The following is a 12,609-nucleotide window of genomic DNA, read 5'->3' as shown; positions in this document are numbered from 1 at the left end:
CCCCCCCTCTCTTTACATGCAATGGTTTGGTCCATTCGCAACGCCAAAGCGAACGGCGAACGGCTAAATCGCCATAGCTCGGTAAGTACTTGTCCGATTAATTTCAAACCTTGAAAAGGCACATCCTCGGGTCCCCAGCAATATACCTGGCAAGTTTCAAGTATATCGGACCGGTAGTTGTCGAGAAACAGCGGTCACAGACAAACATACACACATACAAACACACAGAGATTACTGGAATTATAGATAGATAAAATATCGTAAAATTTCATCATTATTCCGCTGTCGTTTTACCGTTTTTATCAATTGCATTTTTTGTTTGTACGTGTAGTATGGTACATGATATCGCAGTTCAGTTGTTTGGTTGTTGTTTTTTCTTCATACGTGACGTCACGACCGTGACGCGCTCGAGCCCCTCGTCCGTATTTAACGCGCAAGTCGCGCGTTCCGCGTCCACTCGCTTCTTCACGTCGTAGCACCTGCTCCTGCTCACACCTTGATCGGCGTCTCGCGTCATCATCTCCACGCAATTCGTCCATCACATTTCATCTTCGCGTATTTACAATCAAACGGTAAGTTATTTTGTTCACTTTCAAACGATTTCGATCTCGATAGTTAATGCGTCATTTACATGATTAATAGTCATGTAATCAATCGAAGGTTTTTGAATTAACATTTGTTATGACGTCACAAAGTGCAACGTGCACACTCAGGACTGTTTTGAATGATTGTAACTTGCATTGATCCATATGACTGGCATTTATTAAACGATACAATACGTCGTATATCGAACTTTGAGAATATTGTCGTTCGCTTGCTACAAGTATAAGTTTGACGTTTGTTTGTGCGTTTAGGTCTTCGTGGACCATGTGGACCTTGAACACCTTTCTGCTCGTTTCGTGCATCATTTCTGGCGTCTGGGCTGCGACCTTGGACCGCGGGCTCCGCACCGATCTCAGTGTGACCGACGTAAGCACCATTTACTCAGCACTCACTTGATGCACTCAGCACACACTTCATGCACTCACTTCATGTACTCGGCACACACTTCATGCACTCACGTCATGTACTCAGCACACACTTCATGCACTCACTTCATGCACTCAGCACACACCATGCACTCAGCGCACACCATGCACTCAGCACACACCATGCACTCAGCACACACCATGCACTCAGCACACACTTGCTGCACTCAGCACACACTTCATGCACTCAGAACACACTTGCTGCACTCAGCACACACTTGCTGCACTCAGCACACACTTGATGCACTCAGCACACACTTGATGCACTCAGCACACACTTGATGCACTCAGCACACACTTGATGTGTGGCACAAACACCTGCATTGTAATGTCTTCTCTGATGTGGACAATCACCTGTTCCCACCTTGTTAGCACGACGAAGAAAAACGTGCGCACTTCGAAAAGCGAATGGAACCATTTCCGTCCAACAGCGAGTTTGTTGGTTTGATGGGAAGACGAACAAATGGTGAGTTGTGAGTTTGATAAGTCGAATGATCGCTGAAGGATTACCACCACGGTTTCCTAGATTGTGGAGAGTTAACTCACGAAGTTACCAAAAACAGAAGCTTGGTGTTTGTTTGATGTCAAGTCGAATGATTGCTCAAGGGTTATCACCACGGTTTCCTCGATGATTGTAGAGTTAACTCACTAAGTTACCAATAACAGAAGCCTGGTATTTGTTTGATATCAAATCGAATGATCGCTCAAGGGTTATCACCACGGTTTCCTAGATTGTGGAGAGTTAACTCACGAAGTTACCAAAAACAGAAGCCTGGTGTTTGTTTGATAAGTCGAACGATCGCTCAAGGGTTACCACCACGATTTCCTAGATTGTGGAGAGTTAACTCACTAAGTTACCAAAACAGAAGGCTGGTATTGGTTTGATAAGTCGAATGATCGCCCAAGGGTTACCACCACGGTTTCCTCGATGATTGTAGAGTTAAATCACTGTTACCAAAAACAGAAGCCTGGTATTTGTTTGATATCAAGTCGAATGATTGCTCAAGGGTTACTGTTACGGATTCGTCACTTCCGTTGTTGTGGTTCTCATCCACTGTAAACATTTTTGGTTGCATGTACTATTATTGTTATCGTTTAAGTGAAATAGAGATTACTGTTTTCAAAAGGTAAAAAAAAGTTAGTGTTTTAAAAGAAACCGGAAACCGGATCGGGAACCGGACGAAGAGGAAGAAGAAAAAGAGGAAGCAGAGGCGGAGCGAGTGAGGTCGGAGAAGGAGCCGAGCTGCATTGAGGTTTTGAGCAAACGCTGGCGAACGGGGGTCACTAGCGAACTTTGGGGTTTCCTGGGAAAGGGATTACTGCGACAGAGTTGTTATCGCTGTGACAGATAAACCTGCGTGACAGGTTTTGCGGTTGAATCCGAAGAGAATCATTGGAGTGCCCTAACGTCTCGAGAACGGACCGTTGGCCATTTTGCCTCGCGCTGGATTTTCGCATCGCTCCAGGTTTTTCACATCGCTTCAACCATTTCACCGCATCCAGATGTAACCTGGTGTGTGTGTGTGTGTAATGTGGATTTTGAGTGTGAATTTGCGGTTCGCCGATTGGGAGCCGTTGAACGTCCATACCCGAAGGTGTGATTTCCCAGCCGCCTCTTGAGGACACTTTTGCCTATCTTTGGCAGTGTGACTGTCAACCGAGCGGGATTCTGGTCTCGATACAACATCGTTCTGACGATCACTGGAGTGGATCGACTTTGGTTTGAAGCCGGAACCAACTTTGGTTTGAAGCTGGGATAGAGACATTGGGAATGTTATTTTCGCTCACTTGGAGCACAGTGAGTTATATTGTACGAAACTGATGCTACCATCATAGGAATGATATATTGGTTGTACAATTGATTAATATTGTTATTGCACTGTTATTCTTGTGTGACCTTAATACAATACTTGTTTGTTGGTAACAATTGGTGTGGTTTCACCATTGATCTTTAACACACAGAATAACACATCTTTCTGCCGTGACTCCTCTCGGGGCTCGGAGGTACACCGTGACCGGGGTTTGGGGAGGAGCACGTAACATTACCACCACGATTTCCTCGATGATTGTAGAGTTAACTCACTAAGTTACCAAAAACAAAAGCCTGTTATTGGTTTGATAAGTCGAATGATAGCTGAAGGGTTACCACCACGATTTCCTCGACGATTGTAGAGTTAACTCACTAAGTTACCAAAAACAGAAGCCTGGTATTGGTTTGATATCAAGTCGAATGATCGCTGAAGGGTTACCACCACGGTTTCCTCGATTGTGGAGAGATAACTCACTAAGTTACCAAAAACAGAAGCTTGGTGTTTGTTTGAAAAGTCGAATGATTGCTCAAGGGTTACCACAACGATTTCCTCGATGATTGTAGAGTTAACTCACGAAGTTACCAAAAACATAAGCCTGGTATTGGTTTGATAAGTCGAATGATTGCTCAAGGGTTACCACCACGGTTTCCTCGACGATTGTAGAGTTAACTCACTAAGTTACCAAAAACAGTTGCCCGGTGGTGGTTTGATGCTTTAAGATGGCTGGATTAAGATTTACAGGTTCCTTAGTCCATGGGCCAGAGGGGCGACCATGCACCCACCCCCACCCCCCCCCCCCCCCCCACCTCCTTGATCCTCCCCAATGTACATAATTATGATCAGTGATGTCTCCTTCGATGAAAAAAAAACAAACCGTTAACATCAAAAATAATATTTTGGTCTGTTTTGTACATAATACAAAATGTCCGTTTTTAATATATCGACCATTTGTTGAGGTGTGTGAATTACTTGCACCTTAGTTATGTTATATCAATAATTATCAGCTGGATCACACTGAATTTGGCATGTCATTGCTTTTTATTGTGTTTAACAATCTGACAAAGTTTTACTAATGTGTCATGTTTTGATTTTATGTGAATTAAGTTATCTCATTAGCATATATCGAAATACGTCATACCTGCCGCTATTCTCTCTCTCTCCACTGTGAATCGAATACAAATAATTAAATAAAAAATGTAGGAATGTGTTATATTTTGCTTTTATTAACATCCAATATTCAAATAACTGAAATATTCACATGACACATCAATATGCTAATTTGCATTTGCATATAATATACATGTACAGATACCAATACATATATTGTACGTCTATGAACAAATTAGGCCCATTTACTTGCAGGTTAGTGTTGTAATAACTCCCCAATTACTAACTCAAATGTGACCACACAGTTCAAGCTTTCAGTTACATTACAGTTTCATGAAATTGTGTAGGAATGTGTTATATTTTGCTTTTATTAATATTCGTTGTGTGAACGAACAACTGGGTTCCATGACTCGGTAACGAGATCCGGTAACGTAACTCGGTAATCCGGTAACGAGATCCGGAAACGTAACTCGGTAATCCGGTAACGAGAACAACTGGGTTCCATAACTCGGTAACGAGATCCGGTAACGTTACTCGGTAATCCGGTAACGAGATCCGGTAACGTAACTCGGTAACGAGATCCGGTAACGTAATCCGGTAACGAGAACAACTGGGTTCCATAACTCGGTAACGAGATCCGGTAACGTTACTCGGTAATCCGGTAACGAGATCCGGTAACGTAACTCGGTAACGAGATCCGGTAACGTAATCCGGTAACGAGAACAACTGGGTTCCATAACTCGGTAACGAGATCCGGTAACGTTACTCGGTAATCCGGTAACGAGATCCGGTAACGTAATCCGGTAACGAGAACAACGGTTCCGTAAAAAGGTGAAACTTGTGCAATGTGCTAATAAACGGACTTGCTGATGAACCCTTGTGTAGTTTATTTTCAACCTTGTTAGCACGATAATATGGATGATGTATGGACGATTTAGTTAGATGGTTAGAGTAATTTAGTTAGCCATACTTTAAAAACACAATTTCGGTTACAAATATCAACTCTAATCACTAGGTTGTGTTGCGAGGCTGCAGCCGTTGGATTCGTCCAGTTTCCCGGTCCAAATCCCGATGAACCGTCAAATCGTTTGTGACGGCCGCCTGATTTTGTTGATCCAAGTTTAATCACAGGCCTGTTTGCCACGATAACGTACTATGATGGGGAAACTGAGCCGATGAATGTATCGCGCTGATCAGTGCTATGTGTCGGTTTACACTAATTAGCAACCGAGCGAAGTCACCGGATGCCGGCAGGTCTTGTCCTATACATTTACATGCATAGCACATGGGGTGCTATACAATAAAGAAGGACACCTGCAAAGAAAGGAAGCAGAAAAAACACCCCTCTACCCACATATGTGCCCCAAGTCGACAAACTAATGGTAATTCCATAAATAACTATGCCTTAAGGACTCATTCATTCCACAGTAGATAGAGGATTGGTAAAATTGACGACAGGAGTAGCCGGGCTGCATCTGCCAGGACAGATCGAGACCCAAGTGGTGACATGGCTTGATAGTCCCAATTTGCAGAGTCTGCCTGAGGGGGAGAGAGGGCGTGGCCTGCTGGGTGGGCTGCAGCTGTCGGTTGCTGGGTCTCACAGAGACTACGATGTAGATCATACGCAGATTCACCGCTAAACTCCAGGTGCGTCTCCTCACCAGCTGTTCACGACATGCCTTTTATAGGCTCAGCCTCCACCATCCGCCGTGACGCACGTAACCCCTTCCTGTTTGGCCGATATTGGTGGGAGCAGCAAAGTCTGAAGGAAAGAGGGGGGGGGGGGAGGCGAATGAATCCAACCCTACCCCTTTGGCATCTGTTGCCATCATGGCGGTGTTCCCTCCGAAACTCGGCACCTGATGGCCTTTCGGATACTTTTAAAGGACATTTATTACAGATTACAAAGGAAAGAACATTAGAAGGGGTATAAAGGGATGGCGTTTTTAGATACACATACATTGGGGGAGGGAAGATTAATTATTTTGACATAAAACAACGCATATCCTATATCAATTAAATTACCTCACACTTGTACTAATACAAGCTATATGGGAAATAACTATTGCTATCTTATGCGAGTTATACCCCAGAAGACGTTCCCACAATATTGTTACGGATCCTCCTCAGGGTGAATTATAAGATCTTAAAATTTATTTTCCGAAAACCGTCCAGAAATTGCCATCAGGTGGATAACTCGGGCATGACGGGTTGCTGAGAGTGAGCAATCACAGGCACCATCTGAAAGGTTTAACACAAGTCTGATCCAGCGTCCAAATCCCGCTTTAACTTCCCGGAAAATTAAACACCCCAGATAAGGGACTGTGCTTCCAACACGCTACTGAGATAAAGACACGGCCGAGCGTTACTGTAGGTGTGTGTTGGCTACTATTCATAACGGAATGGCCTGGCAGAACTCCGTTACAACACACAATGCTTAACCAACGGTAACTAGCAACCGGACAGTTTGAAAGGGGATCATAATTTTAACAAAGAGCACATATTTACGAGTCAAGCAATGTCACATCGAGAAAGCCTTATCCGAGTATGTCAACTTATTCCGTCAACTTGTCACAAATACACAGGCACCACTCTTATATCAGCAAATATGTTATACAAGAGGATAGACAGAGACAGACAGACACAGACAGAGAGAGGGAGAGGAAGAGGGGGAAAATGTCGACCCCGCTCTTATCCATGCGTGACCAGCTGGTTCACGCGTGCCCGAACGGGTGCATGATGTGTGTGCTCGGAGAGGTGCAGAGGATGGATGCGAGGGTGTAAGGTGGAAGTGTGAATGTCAGTTAACCCTGAAAGGGACTGTTGGCACTTCATTGATGGCTCTGAATCTAAAGAGAACAAGGAAGATATCGTAAAATAAGGAAGAAAGTCTGCGAGTCTATGTTTGCCAACCTCGCCCAGGAGCGATCACTCAATCGGTCTTTCTGCCGTGGATTGGTTCTTGTACGCTTCCAGCTTTCTCTCCAGGCTTCTCAGCCCCTTGGCACAGCTTGCTGTTCCAAAGTCGAACAACTTTTATAGCCGAAATGTGTCCAGCTATACTTTCACGTTTCCATGTGGAATTCTTGGATGTGTGGTGTGGTGTTGTGCAAAGCGTTATGTAAAGTGTGTTCAGAGACTGAGACAGAGACAGACATTGACTTATGTCCTTTCATTACAAAAGTATAAAAGAGATTCCTTAGAGTCAAAACCACAAGAAACAAACTAGTTGCATACAAATTTACCAGGGGGAAACCAAAACCAACAAAACGTTAATCTACCAAAAAAAATCCACAAAGGATATTTAGTAAAGACTAGAGAGAGAGAGAGAGAGCACCAAGCGGCCATCAGATAGTTTACAAAAATCATCATTTATACAGCACATTCTCTCAAATAGTTCAAGTTGGCTGGAAAGGCAGCAACGGTGAAAATCAAGTTTTATCCGCGGCTTTTACAAAGTGCTCTGAACGTTGCTACAGTCAGTATCTGTACTGTACAATTCATTCTTTTTCTTTGATTTCCTGGTTTTGTAAATCGCCTATTTTGCTTGGGAATTGAAAAAGTTTGCAAGAATTGTTGCTTGGATGTTAAAGGGTCCACTTGGACCAAAAATGAAAATTGGAAAACTGAAACCAAGAAAAAGACGTGGAAATAGCACTTTCGAGAAAATAAAAAGAGGAGTTAAACGATTGCATCGAATATATGCATGGGACAAGGTTTCACTCTGTCCACAAAAGGGACACTAATCACTCATGGGACAAGGTTTCTCTCTGTCCACAAAAGGGACACTAATCACTCATGGGACAAGGTTTCACCCTGTCCACAAAAGAGACACTAATCACTCATGGGACAAGGTTTAACTCTGTCCACAAAAGGGACACTAATCACTCATGGGACAAGGTTTAACCCTGTCCACAAAAGAGACACTAATCACTCATGGGACAAGGTTTAACTCTGTCCACAAAAGGGACACTAATCACTCATGGGACAAGGTTTCACCCTGTCCACAAAAGGGACACTAATCACTCATGGGACAAGGTTTAACTCTGTCCACAAAAGGGACACTAATCACTCATGGGACAAGGTTTCACTCTGTCCACAAAAGGGACACTAATCACTCATGGGACAAGGTTTCACTCTGTCCACAAAAGGGACACTGATCACTCATGGGACAAGGTTTCACTCTGTCCACAAAAGGGACGCTAATCACTCATGGGACAAGGTTTCACTCTGTCCACAAAAGGGACACTGATCACTCATGGGACAAGGTTTCACTCTGTCCACAAAAGGGACACTAATCACTCATGGGACAAGGTTTCACTGTCCACAAAAGGGACACTGATCACTTATCGCTTGTGAAAAGTGGTGAATAAGAGAGTTTGTAGGTATTATCCAATGTGCGATTCTCCATTGAGATCACCAGCACGTTTTGGCACAGGATTTTTGTAATACCCAGTTTCCCCAGTTTGGAAAACATCCCCAGTTTGGGGAGAAAGGAGGAGTGTGTGGCAGGACTGCAGACCACTTACAAGGTGCTGGGGTAGACCAGGAGGGGAAAAGAGCTTTTAAACATTGAAGATATAAGGGTTTACGGTTATCACTGGAAGAGGAAAAGGAGCGGCCAAAATGTATTGGCTCCAAGTTTTCAGAGGCAGACAAAAGAAGGTTGGGGAAAGGAGAGAGGCTCGGCTCAGAGGGAGGTACAGGATGAACCAACCAAGGTTGGGAGGTACCATGGGCACGAAGCACCACCCTTAAACATCTGTCGATTTGGCGAGGTGACCTAACGCCAGTCGCTGAGGCAATAGCAGCAACACTTAGCCACTTATCATTGGCATTGTTTTTAAGGTGGCACACTTTAGTTATTGATGCAGCCACAAACTTTTGAATGAAGGCCCTGCTGTTATCAAAACCTTCAAAAAGTGAATTATAAACCAGTGGCTCGTTAAAAAACATGGAGCTCTCATATGCAGTATGATCGCGATTGCTTGTGAAAGCTTGCCATGCATTTAACAAACTTAGATAGAAAGAAAGGGAGTGAAGAGAAATCAAACTTGGTCCAGTCCATTAGGAAGAGCTCCTGAGCATGACAAAAATTCTTAACTTGACCCAAAATACAGCATGCAAGGGGCCTCCAAGGCACAACAGGCTCATGCAAAAAGGACCGTATCGTGCAAAGACGAAAAGCCATGATTTGGCTTTTTACGTTGACAAGTCCTTGAACACCCTCAGATATCAGCAAATTTAAACCTTTCTGGGCATAGCCAATGCTTTCCAGACCAGAAGAAATGAGTTTCTTCCAGAAGACTGGAAAACTTTTCTGTATTTCGTCGACTAACCCATCGGGTGGTTACAGAACCAAAACCTTGTGCCACAGAATGGAGGTAACCAGGTTGTTTATGACCAATACTCTGCCACGGAAAGACAATTGGCAGAGTAACCCTTTCCATTTTATTATAAGCAGTTCAATGCGTTCAGGCAAACCTTCCCAGTTATGCTTGATGAAATCTCCAGGACCAAGAAAAACTCCCAAAAATCTCTTCTCCAAGTGATACTTGTGGGGGGAGATGGGGAGTGTGGGGGAGATGGGGAGTGTGGGGGAGATGGGGAGTGTGGGGGAAATGGAGGGGGGGGGCGTGGGTAAGGGATTCAAGCCACAGTACCTCTGTCTTTTTCCAGTTGATTGTATCATGGAGGCTGTATGCAACAGCAAGAATTGTAAAACTCAGGGCTCTGTTCTGGATGAGAACTGCACCAAGTCCACTTTGGCATCACAGTGAATCTCGACTGGTTTGTTGACATCGTAGTATGCAAGAACAGGTGGATGACAGCAAAGTTTCTTCAGTTTCTCAAATGCTCTCGATTGAGCTGGTTGCCATTGATATTCGATGTCTGATTTCAGCAGCTCTCAGAGTGGAGTTAACTCGTCACTCAAACGAGGGATGAACTTTGACAGATACGTGATAAATCTGACAAAACATCTCGTAGCTTCTTTATCGGTCAGAATCGGCATACTGTTAACTGCCTCTACTTTGGCCGGATTAGGAGATAATCCATCAGCAGACAGTACATGTCCTACGTACTGTACCCGTGACTGGAGGATTTTACACTTCTGCAGATTCAACTTCAGATTGTAATTTGTTGCTCTCTCGATGACCTTTTTCAGGATTCAATCATGCAACTCCATGTCTGGACCAGCTACAGGAATGTCATCCATGATTGCGAATGCTCCATCAATGCCTTCAGTCATCTGGTCCATAATCCTCTGAAAAATTTCAGGTGCACATTTTAATCCAAAATGAAGACTAAGCCACCTATACCTACCGAACGGTGTATTGAAACTTGTCAGATAAGATGATTCCTCGTCCACTTTGATTTGTAGGAATCCTGACTTTGCAACAAACACTGAGAACACCTTGGCATTAGGTATACTTGCATCGACCTTCTCAACAATGCACATGGGTTGGTGCTCCCTCTTGATGACCTCGTTCAGATCAGATGGATCAACACATTCTCAGTTTGTCATTTCTCAGAGAAACCACCATTGAGCTGACCCATTCAGTTGGTTCATTAACTTTGGCAATGTATTCATCGGATTCCATCTCCTCCAATCAGGTTTTAATACGTGGCAAGAGGGAAGCTGGTTGTTGCTGCAAAGCATGTACTACTCCCTTCGCACCAGATTGCACTTTAATTGTATACATTCCTGGCAAAGTTCCAGTAGTTCGCACAAGATCCGGCTACTCCTTCAGCTCAGTAAGAACGTCACCCGAGTCCACCTCATTTCCAACGGATTCGAGTCTGATGATCAGACCCAGAACTTCAGCTGTATCTCCGGATATTGTTTTCCTGTGGGAGAGCAACCACTTCAAACGTTGTGGTGACTGTCTTGCCACGGTACTGAACAGGACGATCCAGGGCTGCGATGGGTTTTATCCTGTGATTAGAGTAGGTACACAATACCTTGGCCGATTGACGGAGTTCACCAGTGTGAGTGAGACGCTGATAATCAGATGGTGTCATTGTGTTGCAGCGAGCTCGGGTATCAATTCTGAAGGTCGCTTGCCTTCCTGATACGAAGAGAGATTGCCTCCATTTATCACCAGATGATGCAGCCATTGTCTGCAGTGCACTGATCCACCGAATTTTCCCATGAGTTTCATCCATATACTCGGTTGTATCAGCATAAGCACCGTCCAACTGCGTTGTATGCTAGCACGTCGACTGCAAACTGCAAGCCAATGATTCGGTTTCTTGCAGTGAGAGCACATAGATCCAATTGCTGGACATTCACCGTGATTCCATACATGGTTAGGATATTTACCACAGCGTTGGCATCCTTCCTCAGGCCGGGATCTATTCGGGGTTGGTCTCCTGCGTGATGGCGGTAGTGGCGCTGGGTTAGATTGTGGTTTCGGCCTCGCTTTGTTGTAGTGTACAGCAGCTAGACTCGTGTCCTCATCATGGCCAATGCGAATTTGCTTCTTTGAAAATTCATATTGCTGACCCACTTGAAGAGCTTTGGCCAGTGTAAGTTCCTCACCTCTGTCCAGCAGGTGTTCCTGGACCTGCTCATACACACCTTGGATGATCGCATCCACAAGCACATATTCAGGTCATGCGTACTCACAGTCCAAGAGAATGAGAAGCAAGTCCTTAACAAAGTTGTCAAACGATTCCTCAGAGCTTTATTTCCTGTTTAACAGTCAATGCCTCGCGATAGGCTTGTTTTTCGTGGATGAATATACAATTCAAGTTTGTCCAAAACTTTGTTGGGATCATCCTTCTCACCTTCAGTCCACTCAAAAGTCTTGTATATCTCGCGTCCTTGTTCTCCGATCCATGTTCCAAGCCAGCCTGCCTTGCGTTTATCGGGCAGAACGGCCAACGGACCGTCTAACACAAATCCAACGTGGTTTCGAAATCGAACAAATTCCTGATATAACGAAGCCGAATCCCAGTCAATCGTGGGGTACTCCAAGTTAACAGATGCCATAGTTTATGTATCTCAGATACCAGATTCAGATGGCACAGATTGACGGAGTTATTTGCAGATTATTTCTGACACCATGTAACATAAGCAGGACTCCAATGTTAGGCCATCCGGTACACACCGGAAGTCTGTTTATTTTTCTGGGTCCCTCAGGACAACCAACAACAAACAACAATAACAACAATGTAGTTGTTTCTGAATTGCAGGCACTTCAAACATACATTACACCATCAATGCCAGGTGATTTTCCTTTGCCAAGGCTCTTTAATGCGATGGAGAGTTCCTCAAGTGTGAGTGGTTTCTCCAGGCTCTGCCTTTGCTCTGGGGTTAAGGTGGAAACACCATCAAACAAGCGAGCGACACCATTTAAATCGACTTCCTTTGTTTTGTAAAGGTTGGAGAAAAAGAGTCTAGCTTCCCTCTTGATTCCTTCAGGGTGAGTGATGACAGAATTGTCGGTGAATTTTAGAGCAGTAATTTGGGGGTGAGGAACCTTAGATTCAGAATCAAAGAATTATCAAAGTCAGAAAACCGTGCAGGTCAAAAAATGATCTTTAATGTATACGTGTCTTTTTTTAAAAGTGTTGTTGAGGAATTTCAATATTTGGGTTGGTGAGACATTGGATTCATTTGTTGAAAGAAAATCCTCAATTTCGTAAGATTCCTCCTC

General features: G+C 44.1%; 1 protein-coding gene across 2 annotated transcripts in view; it reads left to right on the top strand.

The window, feature by feature from the left end:
- The first annotated feature begins 278 nt into the window (after nt 1-278).
- Nucleotides 279-12,609, top strand: part of LOC144892855 (uncharacterized) — a 30,640-nt gene continuing 18,309 nt past the window's right edge. The window contains exons 1-3 of one of the 2 annotated variants that reach the window (XM_078781187.1): nt 279-572; nt 855-969; nt 1,401-1,494. In XM_078781187.1, the coding sequence (XP_078637313.1) occupies nt 868-969; nt 1,401-1,494 (196 nt within the window). In that variant the 5' untranslated portion in view covers nt 279-572; nt 855-867. Of the gene's footprint in view, nt 970-1,400; nt 1,495-12,609 lie in introns of both variants that reach the window. The other variant, XM_078781186.1, reaches the window with a different exon arrangement.

This window comes from Myxine glutinosa, chromosome 7, assembly GCF_964187855.1.
Source record: "Myxine glutinosa chromosome 7, kmMyxGlut1.1, whole genome shotgun sequence".
In the NCBI taxonomy this organism is placed as follows: domain Eukaryota; kingdom Metazoa; phylum Chordata; class Myxini; order Myxiniformes; family Myxinidae; genus Myxine; species Myxine glutinosa.
Note: the sequence above shows the minus strand (reverse complement) of the source record. Positions and strands in the feature narration are given on the sequence as shown.